The 12,427-nt window shown below is 45.5% G+C and overlaps 1 protein-coding gene across 2 annotated transcripts in view; it reads right to left on the bottom strand.

Annotated features, from left to right (window-relative positions):
- Window positions 1–12,211, bottom strand: part of fam184aa (family with sequence similarity 184 member Aa) — a 36,320-nt gene extending 24,109 nt beyond the window's left edge. The window contains exons 1-5 of one of the 2 annotated variants that reach the window (XM_070957836.1): window positions 11,867–12,211; window positions 3,865–3,942; window positions 2,242–2,376; window positions 1,859–1,957; window positions 321–527 (exon numbers count right to left, since the gene is read on the bottom strand). In XM_070957836.1, coding sequence (XP_070813937.1) covers window positions 321–527; window positions 1,859–1,957; window positions 2,242–2,376; window positions 3,865–3,942; window positions 11,867–12,031 — 684 coding nt within the window. In that variant the 5' untranslated portion in view covers window positions 12,032–12,211. The remainder of the gene's footprint in view (window positions 1–320; window positions 528–1,858; window positions 1,958–2,241; window positions 2,377–3,864; window positions 3,943–11,866) is intronic. The other variant, XM_070957837.1, reaches the window with a different exon arrangement.
- Window positions 12,212–12,427: the final 216 nt, after the last annotated feature.

Below are 12,427 nucleotides of genomic sequence, written 5' to 3'. Positions count from 1 at the left end.
TTGTGTTCTTTTGAAAGGTTAGTCTCTGGTAAATCTGCTGTACTGGTTAGTTAACAGTTGAGAGGAAAGGAAAAAAATGGGAATAAAATAAGGGGATGACATGCAACAAAGGTCCACGGCCAGATTATTTCCACTGCAGGTTTATATCATACTCAAAAGCCAAGTGCACCAAAACACCTAATAAGCCTCCAAAACAGCAATTACCCCATCAAGTAACTTGCTGTATAAAATCTCCACTCAAGCCCACACTATGCTTCAAACCAAGGATTTTAGCCAGCTGGAACACATCTATCTTCCTTGCTCTCTCAGTCTTAGCCCACCTCTTGTCTATGGAGCTCGGCCAGTTTCTCCTGGTCTTCGGTGGAGGTGGCGCTCTGGTTTTGCTGGTTGTTGAGGAGTTCCTCCACCTCCTGGCGGTGGGTGGCCCTCAGATCCTCCAGCGCTCGCCGCTTCTCCGCCTCAAACTGGGCCTGAGCCTGGCTGAACGCCCGTAGCTTCTCCTCAAAATCCCGACGCATCTCCTCCACCTATTGAAACCACGAAACATTCTTTTCCGTTTGAATCGTTCATGTGTTATTGCCAACCGAGTCTGTACCCGTGCCAAGCTAAATACTCCCAGAATCTCATTAAACCCCTGTGCACGATGCTGTCAGTATACGTATTAGTTATTTCTCTCAGTGCCAAAACAAGTGCTCTACACCTCAACATGTTGAAACTGCAGCAACAAACTTCTGTGTTTGCTGTTACATCAAAGGTTTGACAGACATGAGGGTGAAAAAATATACAAAAATGTTCTGTGGGATGTGATGTCCTGCGATGCTAGCAGACTCATTCAGGTTGGTGCAGAAGGCATCTCTTTGGTCGGGCTGAAGGTGGACAGTGTGAAGGCAGTGGCAGAGAGGAAGACGAGGGACAAGACCGAAGCTAACACACACCAACCCCAGCACAGATGAAGAGATGATGAACTGAGCTCATTTAGCCACCAGCTCATCACATATAAGCTCACTTCAGGTGTTCATTTATGTCCGCTGCCATCAGACTCTACAGAAGCAGTCGCAGATGATGCCGTGTCATGTGACGGGATGCTATGAATCATGACATGGCGTGATAGTATGATACATGTAATCATAGCGGCTTGATATTTAGCTACTCTGCATCTTTTTACAGCCTATGCGGTTTTATTCTGACTGTCTCGAACTCAGTGCTTACTGGAAAACTGTATCGCATCAACAGCCCCGATTCCAAAAAGGTTGGAACCCATATTCAACACAGTGCAAAGACATGATATTTAATGTTAAAACTAATGAACTTATTGTTTGTTTGTGAATACATATTCACTCTAGAGTTGATGCCAGCAACAGGAAACGATCCATCCAGATTGCTATCAGTTCAGAAGTCACCATCTCTGACGTATGGCGGTGTGTTAGTGCCAATGGGTGATCTGCACATCTGTGAAGGCACCATTAATATTAAAGGGTACTCACAGCCTAGGCTGCCATCCAGACAACATCTTTTTCAGGAACATCCCTGCCCAAGCTGTCAATCAAACCCATCTCCCACTGCAAATCTGTGGCGCAATATGCAGCGCAAATACGACAGCAGAGACCCCGGGCTATTGAACATGTGAACTTAAATGCCAAGAAAGAATGGGAAAGAATTTCACTTTCAAAACTTCAACAATTAGTGTCCTTACTTCCCAAACGCCTCCTGAGTGCTGTTCAAAGACAGGCTGATGTAACACAGAGTCGTAACTTTTCTGAAACGTGTTGCAGGCATCAAATTCATAATGAATGAAATTTCAACAGGCTGTGTGATTATATATATATATATTTGTGAGTGTGTGTGTGTAAAGCCTTACCTCTCTGCTCATAGAAACCACTCTCTGTGTGTGCTGGGCCTCAGTGCAGAGCTGGGAATCCTCCATTCTCTGCCTGTACATCTCAAACTCTGCTAAAGCCTGACAGGAACAAAACATTACAGCAGCTGCATTACATTGTTTTGCAATACATTACAGCAACTGCAATACATTATGTAAATGCACAACTGCAATTGCATGCAAGCACTGCTATATCCTACCACAAGCTCAATTCAGATTGCATTAATTCAGTTCATTAAAGGCTGCTGCAGAGCTGCAACACAACATAACACGAAGGTAATGACATAAGAAGGAACACAAAACAGTTACACCAAACATAAGCAAACTAAACGAAGCCCCCGTGGTGCCCAGCAGCAGTGAATGACCTGTCTCTTCATGTGTTCATGGAGTTCGACAGATTCTTCCAGACTGGCCAGTCGCCGCCTCAGGTCTGCCTCGTCCGCCATCTTGCTCTTGTACTGCATGATCTTGTCTCTGGTTTCCGTCACAATGTGTTGGACCTGAGCAGAAATGATGTAACACAAGAATTCAGCTGCACGTAAACAGCCAGTTTTACCATCCAATGTGACAAACATTACATTAGAAATCTTTTTTTTTAAATTACAACTTGCAGAGGATTTCCAAAACCCACATACAGAGTAGGTGGAAATAAGAAGTACAGGGTAAAATCAAGAAATAAATACAAACAGGAGCCAGCACAACACTGCTACCTCCAAGAAATGTTTCTTGGCAGTCCCACTATGAAAATTTAACACTTGAGAGCAACAATTAAATTAACACCTTAGACCATGGTACAACTAAAGCTTCTCTCTGAACGCATGATGAATGAAATCAGCTACATTTAAAGCAGCTTCATATGAGCTTAGGTCATGTCCTTAAATAAACTCTGCTTGTCAGTGGAGATCATGACTTTTGATCGACAGCTGCACTTGATCTGTTGCTGTGGAACCAGTCCAGGAAACCCACTGTACAAAGTATTAAAAGCATTTTGAACACACAGACTGGTCAGTTTTGAAATTGTACCTGCTGTGATTCAGATATGAGTTGGATTAGAAGATCAGTGCCACTCTCATGTCTGTCTGTTCAAGCATGAAGCTACAGCCAGCAGCCGGTTAGCTTAGCATAAAGACTGGAAGCAGAGGCAAACAGCTAGCCTGGCTCTATCCAAAGAGAAAAAAAAATCCACCTGCCAGCTCGATTCCCTGGGGAATATGCACACCTGTGCGTTACAAACTGCATTAAAGAAATGCAGAACAGAGCTTTTGATATCTTCTAATATTGTCCATATCTCACCAAATGTGATTTGATTTCTTTGTCAGAAAAATTCCCTTTCTTTGCCTTCCTCTCTGTTGTTGCCGTGCCATACCATGAGCAGGATCGCTGAACTGCTGCAGCATTTGTATGGTGCTTTGCGTTGACCATTTATGATTGAATGCGGGCGTGTGGCAGGCGGGATATGAGACGCATCCACATGCAAACATTTCAAGGTGGACTGTGCACGCACGTCTTAAGTCAGATTGTTTGGTGCATGCCATTTTCAGCTTTAGCACAAATGCATTATGCTGTCATGCACAAATAACACACTTTCTGTTGGGCTTTTCCTTTCATATGGCAGCTACAGACCGGCTCAGGAGGTCGAGCGGTCTGCTTATCAGAACCTCGCCTCAGTCTCAATGTTGAAGTATTCTTGGGCAAGATACTGAACCCCATGTGACAAACCCACGGATGCACCATGCACAGTGCAGCATTGACCTGCTCCCTGCAGGTGGGCAGCAGACAGCTAAAATACAGACAGTCTTGACACCAAAATGGCAGTGTGACACAGGATTTCCTGCTGCCCCTCTCCTCCCACTACAGCATACTGTCAGGTGAGGAAAACTCTCAAGACAATGCTACTTCACTTAAGTTCTCCATCGCAACAAAAACCAAAATAATAAGTTTGAATATCTTAAACAATCTTAGGCGGTTGTGTTCTGTGGCGTCCATACCTCGTCCTCGTGGGCTTCTTTCAGGGACTCAATTTCTTCCTCGTGTTCGTCATTCTTGGTGTTGAGAGCATAAATTACCTGGAGACAGGAAGAGAATTAGACGACAGAATGAGGACGGGACAGAGAGCTCTTATCCACTGTTTCAATATCAGATCAATAGTTCTACAGCGAAGAGTAAAGCTCAGTTCTTCATTCAGAGTGCGGCAGAATCGATACCAATATCATCGAGAAAGGAGAGAAATTGGTTTTGCATTCTGATTAAAGACAGTATTATCCACAGACAGAGGAGTGTACACACAGCTGTTACACACAATCACCTCCCTTTGTGTCCAAAGCAGGGTTAGGTAATCGTTTCTATTTTCATTTCATCCATGGTTACTTGAGATTGTCAAGAGGAGAAAGGGATGGGAGCAGGTTCATCACAGCATGACAGCAACATCTCCAAATGCATTCTTATAAGGTCTTAGCTCTGACAATGAGATGAGTTAAGATTGCCTTAATGTGGGCGATGGAAAAAACAATCGTCAATCATCCCTTCAGCTGTTGATAGAAGATCTGATTGCACAAGCCTAGTCATTTTTAACCTTCGGGAGTTTCATAGAAAAAGCAAAGAAAAGCCTGACTCAGGTAAAGAGAACAAACTGAGGCAGGATTACACCACACGCAAAGCTCACTGAGCCAAGACATCGTCCCAACAAAGAAGGTGGGAACAGGAAGAGCGAGCAGTGATCCCACAGCACAGCAAAGAATGGGCATTAAAGCGCAGCTCTGCCAAAAGCTCCTGTGATAAATGTGGATGTTTGGATCTTTTTCACTCCTCGGTTAACACAAAAATGAAGTAAAATCCCGCACGGTCACCTGAACGTCCTCCGTCGGCTGTGGCACTCTCCGCAAACGAGCCTAAGTGAATAACATGTAGTCAGTTGTGCTTGTGCTCTCTCAAAGACTTTTAAATGGGTTTTATATGTGCTGGAGCTAAATGATATGCAGGAGCTTTAAAAAACCTCAAGCTTCAGCAGATTCAGGCCCCCAGCGAGCAGCTAATATTCAGTCACGGTCAGCTGAATTACAGGTCTGCTGGCATCAGGACGAGAAACTCCACAGTTTGTTCCACTTCCAGGTGAAGTGAAAGGTTTAAACACAGTACGCAAAGGACATGCGGGGACAACAGTGCACGCTCTCACTCACTCAGACATTCATGGAGTGAGAAACGAGATTAAACCTCGATTGTGGAAAGTTACAAAAAATTGTCACAGCTACCCCAATTCTGTCGTCAGAAAGAGGGCGCCATCTGCCGCTAAATGACAAGCGCTTTGATTGGAAGCATGAAAGCGATCCTGATGATCATAAACCAGACCTAGCTGCTGAAACCGCTCTAAGTTTGCTTCATGCTCGGAGAATAAACCTTTAAGCTAACTGTTGCATGACTGAAGCTCTGCAGCAGAGTCAACCGGAGGTCAAAGACAGTTCATTACACTATTCAGGCTTTTGAATCAAGATTAACTGAACTGTGATGAATAACACCAAGAAAAAAAGCGTCTCTCAGTGGAGTTCTTCAGCATGGAGGCGTGAGCTTTGTAAACAATGTCGAATATGAGTTTGGACTCATTGATAACAGAAGACAAAACACCACAAGCCTCGTCTTTTACCCTGCCATGAAAGTCCTACACCAGAACTGATTTTTGCTCACGTTGGCGGCTGTTTGCCTCATGGCATTCACGACTTGGGTGTTTTTTATTTAAAAGTGAATTACTGGCGGTACCTTGACGATATATAAGCCTTTCAGCCAGCAGAGAAAGTCACGTCGATGTTACCCTCCCGTTCTCCTCCACTGTCAGCCTTTGATTCCCAGCAGTAAGTCAGCCATGGAAATGTTCCTTCAATTATACATGATTATTTTAATGACGCTGGTGTGCCTGCTGCTTTCATCTCTCTCTCCTCTCCCTTTGCTGTCTTCCTTTTATCTTTCCCCCCTTTTCTTTATCTTCCTCTCTCCCCTCTCTCTTATTTCTTTGTCTCTACATCTCCTCGGAACAAGAGTACCTCACATTACTATTTATGTCTCCAGTCTAACACGAAAGCTCGCTTCCCACAAATAATCCTTCACAGTGCAATTATTCTGTCTTAAAATGATTGCGTTGCAATACAGCAATGAGCAGTGATGAAAATACATTTTCTGGTTAACTAATTCTGTAAGCTTGGACTGATGAGCTACAATAACAGTTAAACAATCAATTGTTTAAGTTGTTTATCAAGCAAGAACTGATGCAGCCCCCTGCCTCTTTTCAGCTGGTACAACGCTGATGTATTTTAAGACAGTGTCGCAATATTTACATGAATCATTGTCCTCTTTTACAGCATAATGCTCCCATGCTGATCTATGTTTTGTCATCTTCATCTCACCATTTCCCCGCCGGCTGCTGCGACATGCATTCAGGACTGTCCAGGTTTAACGTTGTGTATTGTACAGAACGTGGAAATGTTTCAGCAAAACACAAACAACCAGCACAGAACTCACTCTTCTCATGTTCTGTCTTCCTTTGCACCAAACACACCCTTCAGAAGACGGTCTCTACTGTCTTAGAGTGGACGGGAATGATTAAAACTGACTATAATGCATGTAAGCTTAGTCAGCGTGCCATGAAATGAGTTGCTTCCAGCGCGCTGGATCTGGATCTGGATCTGTTTAATCACCTGTCGACTGGACAGGCGCAATGTGGCAAGCCAAGAAAAGCTGATTAACATCCTCAGTAACGGAGAATGAAGAGCATCCAGCCACTGTCCTCATGAGACGGCCCTCCCCCGTGATGGTCAAAAATGTGAAGCATCCATGTTCTGCTCATGAACTGCGTGTGCAAACCATTTTACTGACTGCATGGGAGCCGCTCTGTCGATGACCGCTAAAACCAGCACAACAGCCTCCATGGACTGTCACTGGGACGGAAAATATATATAAAGACTAACAAAGACCTTTGGGTGAGTTTCATTTCACTTCTGTTTGAATGAAGTGTATTTTGCAGTGGGTTAACAAGGCAAGTCTGCTCGATAAAAGAGAGAATTTGGAAATCAGAAGGCGCGAGGCTGTGTTTTTTAATAAGAAAAACAGGCGTATGAATATTGCCTTTCTCTGCTTTTTGGGAGTTTATTTCACTGATTTATTTGAGCTTGTGGAAAACAGCTAAAACCACCAACAGAGTCCTTCACCAGTGGTGGCAGGTGAATGAAACAAACTGGGTTCCTTTTCATTTGAGCTAATTCAGCTTGTAGTGTAGCATGTGTGACCACTCAAACTGCACCATATCTACAATTACACTGGCCAAAAGCCGATTTTCAAAGGCCAATGATCAAGCAGGATTTCCAGTCGGAGTCCTGCGATCATCAATATCCATCCATCCATCCATTATCTATACCCGACTATCCCTTTCGGGGTTGCGGGGAGCTGGAGCCTATCCCAGCTGTCAACAGGTGAGAGGCGGGGTACACCCTCGCCAATCGATCGCAGGGCAACACACAAGACACACAACCATCCACGCTCACACTCACACCTAAGGACAATTTAGAGTCACCAATGAACCTAATGAGCATGTTTTTGGTCTGTGGGAGGAAGCCGGAGTGCCAGGAGGGAACCCACGCATGCACGGGAAGAACATGCAAACTTCACACAGAAAGGCCCCGCCCGATCCGGGGGTCGAACCTTCTTGCTGTGAGGCACGCGCACTACCTGCTGCCCCACCGTGCCGCCCCCGATCATCAATATGTCAACTATAAAGCTGCTGGATGAAGAACGGATGGTTACCCAGGAGGGTACCAGCTGAGGCTAAAGGACATTTTGTACAGTCGATCGCTATTGACTGAGCAACACAATAAAGGTCAATAATGTCTGGAGTAGGACAACTGCAGCATTTGGCTTTAACAAAAGCCGCCATTTTCACTGATTAAAGGACTTCTGAAGGTCTCAGTCTCTGCTTTCCTTCACTATCATGAAGTGACGCCACGGTCTCTGTTGCCAATTAGCTGAAGCACACAGCAATTATTTTGTCCTCCCAGTCTTGGTGTAAAGGCACTTTGCATCTGTCTCGGCGTTCGCTGTCGTGCTGCTGCGATGCACCGATGACACTCGGCTTTGTAGCATCACTACACCACATCACAACCTCAGCCACAACCACAGCAGGCAGGAACAAGGGCACGCTGACTCCGTCTGATGGAGAAAATACAGTGTTTTCTGTGGGATGCGGAAAAACAGCAGGGTACAAGACAAGTCACGGCACAGCAAACATCTCCCAACGTGAATATTGGTAAAGGTGTCATGCTGTCATGTTTTGGAGGATTGTTGGCTTGCTACAAATCGTTATTGAGTTTATTTTCTCTTATGATCACAGAGATGAAAGACTGAAGAAACACAGCAGGCTGACTGACGTGTCCCCACATTTTCGTTTGCTGCAGAGAGCTTTTCTAATTTTTCAGCTGCTTTTTGTTCCATCTTCACTGACAGTACAAGTGGACAATCCAGCAAGGTTACCAGAAAATAGCCTGCTGACAGCTGTCTCCCTCACATATATAATGCCTTCTTGAAATCTGCTCCAAAATCAGCATTTTCTTGTGTCCTGTCTGATCTGCTTGCCTTCAACAGGCAACAGTTGCACTTAAAATCGCTGAAATGGTGATTAAAGCTGCTGAAGCTTGTCTTGCTATGGACTCAATGTGGCACTGCACTAACTCTTCCAGATGATGCAACGGTCTGAAAGGCAAATCCACGATGTCTTCTTTAAACCTTTGCAGCCGCTGGCCACTCTTCACATCACGTGTCACAGCCTGCCTCTCTGTGCCTCCCTCCAGCTTCCATTCCCACTTCGTCAGACACAATCTACGCCACTCTCCATCAGATGACCTCGGACTTTTCCTCCTTTCCCAATCACCTGACTGTCACGTCCAATTACGCACAGGGAAATGTTGCCAATTTGCTCATCTACCCCTGCAGGTACCTGGCCTCCTCCACCCAGTCTCTAGCTGCTTGCCATGTGCCTCACGCTGCTGTTTCATCTGATGCATTTCTTCAGTTTCTCCTGTTACCTCTTCTGGATCCACCTGGATTTTGATCTGCCGCCTGTTTATCGCCTCACCTCTTTGGGTTTGTTTCCCTGTTCGAGCTGCCTTCTTGGTGTTGATTCTTGCCTGCTCACAAGCCTGTAAGCCTTAACTCTTACTTTTGATGAATAAATTATTGATCTGCACCAGCTCTGCCTCCAGCCTCTGCATTTGGATCCCATTTCTGTTGTCCTGTTCACACCAGTTGGGACAACACGTAATCAATCTCTCAATCAGAACAGAGCAGCCAATTTACTGGACGACCGTGATAATAACTGTCTCATCCTGGGCCATGTATTCCCCATCAGGTGTCTTGATTGGTTGCAGGCGAGAGAGAAATAAAAGCTTTGAAAAGCAGCCAGCCTTGCCCAGCAAAATCAAACAAACAGGGATTAACATCAGTCTGCCAAATAATAATAAGATCAATAAAGCATTTTATTTATAGGTGCCTTTCAAAGGTTACTTTGGTTCACTTGGTTGTAAACTATGTGTTAATTAATCGATTTGGGTTTGGATTGAAAACCAAGCTATCTGAAGATCATTTTAAGTTTTATGGACGCAATGATCAATCTATTATTTGACAGGATAATTTGATTAGTTGATAGTGGCAGCTGCATGACCTCATGTTGGCTGTGTCCTATTGTTTGCAATGAAGAATGAGGCCACGTGACAGAAAATGAATCCCCAAATTAAAGTCTCTCCTGCGTCAGAATATCACACGTGCTGTCCTCCATCCATTTTTATTTTGGAGGGTTGTGGTTATTTATGCATCTCTTTGCTGATGTTACAAGGTAACGTGGGATGTCCTTCTGTGTGCATCCTTTGAAAAATGTCCAAAAAAGGGAAGGATTTCACATGTTCTCAGACAACAGACATCCTACTTTCTACCTGCTCGTCCTCACAGCACTGCTGTATGACAATTAGTGAGGGAAACAATGCGGTGTCTGCAAAGCTACAAGAAGTGCTCGCACACTTCAGCGAAAACATACTGGAAGCAGAATTAACGAAATGCACAACAGCTTCACAGACAACAAGAATTTAGTTTATGCAAGAAGTCCCACAGCGAAGTGCAAAGACAGAAACACGTGAAACGCAGGAGGAGCAATTACCTGATGTCTGATTCACTCACTTGAAATGAAATTGTTTCCACAGTAGAGTAACACATGGCCCAAATAGAGAATAACTAGTAGCAGATAGCGGTAGCCTGCAGATACCCCACACAAGCGAAACACCGAGCGAGGGATAAACCTGCTCTCAATTTTTAAAAAGCAAAGACATCTGGAGACACAGAACAGCTTTTAGGGAGGCTTGAGAGGACAGCAGCAGAGATGCAGTAAAATACACTCAAATTCTTCAAACAAGGTGAAAAAGTTAAACCACTGTCACCCCAGCTCCAGAAAATTCACATTCAGGAAACAGGCAACTTTCCCCGTCTCTGCCTCTGACCTCGGGGGTCATGTTTACACTCATTATTATTGCTGAGAGCGCCGTGACAGACTGAGCTGCATGCAGATGATACATTCGAGTCCAGCTACAAACAGACTCTCAGAGCTGATCGTATATTTAAAGATCCATGAGTGCGACTGTGCCTGTCGAGTAACAAGTCAGTCTATTCTGACTGACAGCAGAATGCTGTCTTTGTCATTTCAGTGGCGGGTGAATCGTTTGTTTTCATCCTTGCAGCTTTGATACCTGCTTATTCTGTTCAGGCTCATGTGAGCAGCGGGGGACTGAAGCGTTTCCCAGCATGCACTGGGCGAGAAACACCCTGGACAGTTTGTCCGTCACCGGGCTGGCACCCACTCACAGACGAACACCCCCAGAGTCAATCTGGACTTCACCTCCACCTGCATTTCTTTGATTTGAGGAGCAGGAACTGCACACAGGACTGTCCCAGTTCACCTTGTTGGGTCCAAACACCTTCTGTGGACCCACCATTGTCCTGCCCGTCTCCACCACAGCAAATAATTTCAATCAACCACTGAATTTGCTGCATTATAATCCTGGATATTTTCAATCTATTTGCAATGTTGTGTGTATTTGTGCAGCTTATCCTACTATGCACACACTCTAAATCTGTACTTGGATACTATCACCATGCCTGTTATGTAAAATCTTACATCCTCTTACTCTCTGCTTTCGTCTCCCTTTGCACAGCGCGATCGTACAAACTGCTTTATTTACATTTTATCCACCCTTGTGCAAAGACAAAAGCCTGGGGATGCCGCAAACGTGGCTGCCACCTTAAACGCTCCACTACAGAACAACACAGCATCCCTGCATCCTTCACTGGTTTCAGGTGGAGTACAAAGAAGCAGCTCTGGCAAACCCCTGCATCCCTCCAAGATTACATAACTTCCCTAAGCCCTTGGTGGCAATGGCAGCCCTGTGATGGTAGGAAAACATGCACAGGTTAAACTGTGTGGCAGAGGGTTTATTTAGAGGCGCACATTCCTCTGGGCATCTAGAGAGCTCTCAGTGTAATCACTCATGAAATAGTGTGTGGTCTTACAGGCAGAGTACAGTACCAGCCTGCAGAGAGCAGGAGTAGTAGGAGTCTGCACAGGGGAAGACTGACTCTTCTAGATAAGTTTGCATAGAATCCACTTCCTGAAAAGGACAAATGAGTAACTACCACGACGTATTAGCATCAGAAGCGAAGTATTTCATGGTGACCTATGAACCCTGCGAGGACGCAGAGCAGTCAAATATCACCAAACCTGCTCCAATCACACCAACACAGCTCACATCAGCATCGAGCACCCCTCACCTGCACCAAACTCAGTGGATAAAACACCATAAAACAGCACCACATCGTTCCTCATCAGCATGTTTACAAGTGACAGCCCATCCCACACCAGCACAACATCCCAACCTGCTCCACTACATCCTACGTCATCCATTCACACCAACACACCTTGGTCAGTTGTGCTATCTTCTTACTCATCTTCAAATGCAGGTCTTGAGTGTATTCCAGCGTCAAACCCCCGTCGTAAAACATAGTGGACGTTGGAGAGGGGGTGTATTTGGTGTTGCTAGTCGAGGTGTTGTACGGAGGCTGCCAGCCTGCCCCCGTCGCCATTTTTACGGGAAAAAAAACAAACTCGACGCTTGAAATGTGAATAAAATGGAGCAGAGGCTGCTACGCGTTAAATCCTCTCATTGTGGCGAATGGAAGTGATATCTTCAGCGAGGGAGAACGACGCGGAGCAGGGACAGCGAGGTGCGCGAGACCGTCCCGTCGCACGCATCCGCAACGGGCGCGCGCGCTCGGAAGGATGAGAGAGGCGGAGACGAGCGCCAGATGCTGAGCCGGTGGCGCGCGTCCGGCCAGGTTCAGCTGGTTTCCGATTGAATGCAGCTTGGTGTGACAGCGCGCGTGAGGCTGCCGGGACTTTTCATTGAGGACAGAGAACAGCGGACATGTTGATGAGCAGCAGCCCGGAGAGCGTCATGTTCTTCAGCCTGGAGACGCAGC

Source organism: Chaetodon trifascialis, chromosome 24 (assembly GCF_039877785.1).
Source record: "Chaetodon trifascialis isolate fChaTrf1 chromosome 24, fChaTrf1.hap1, whole genome shotgun sequence".
Lineage (NCBI taxonomy): Eukaryota > Metazoa > Chordata > Actinopteri > Chaetodontiformes > Chaetodontidae > Chaetodon > Chaetodon trifascialis.
This window is presented reverse-complemented; position numbering and strand designations above follow the sequence as displayed.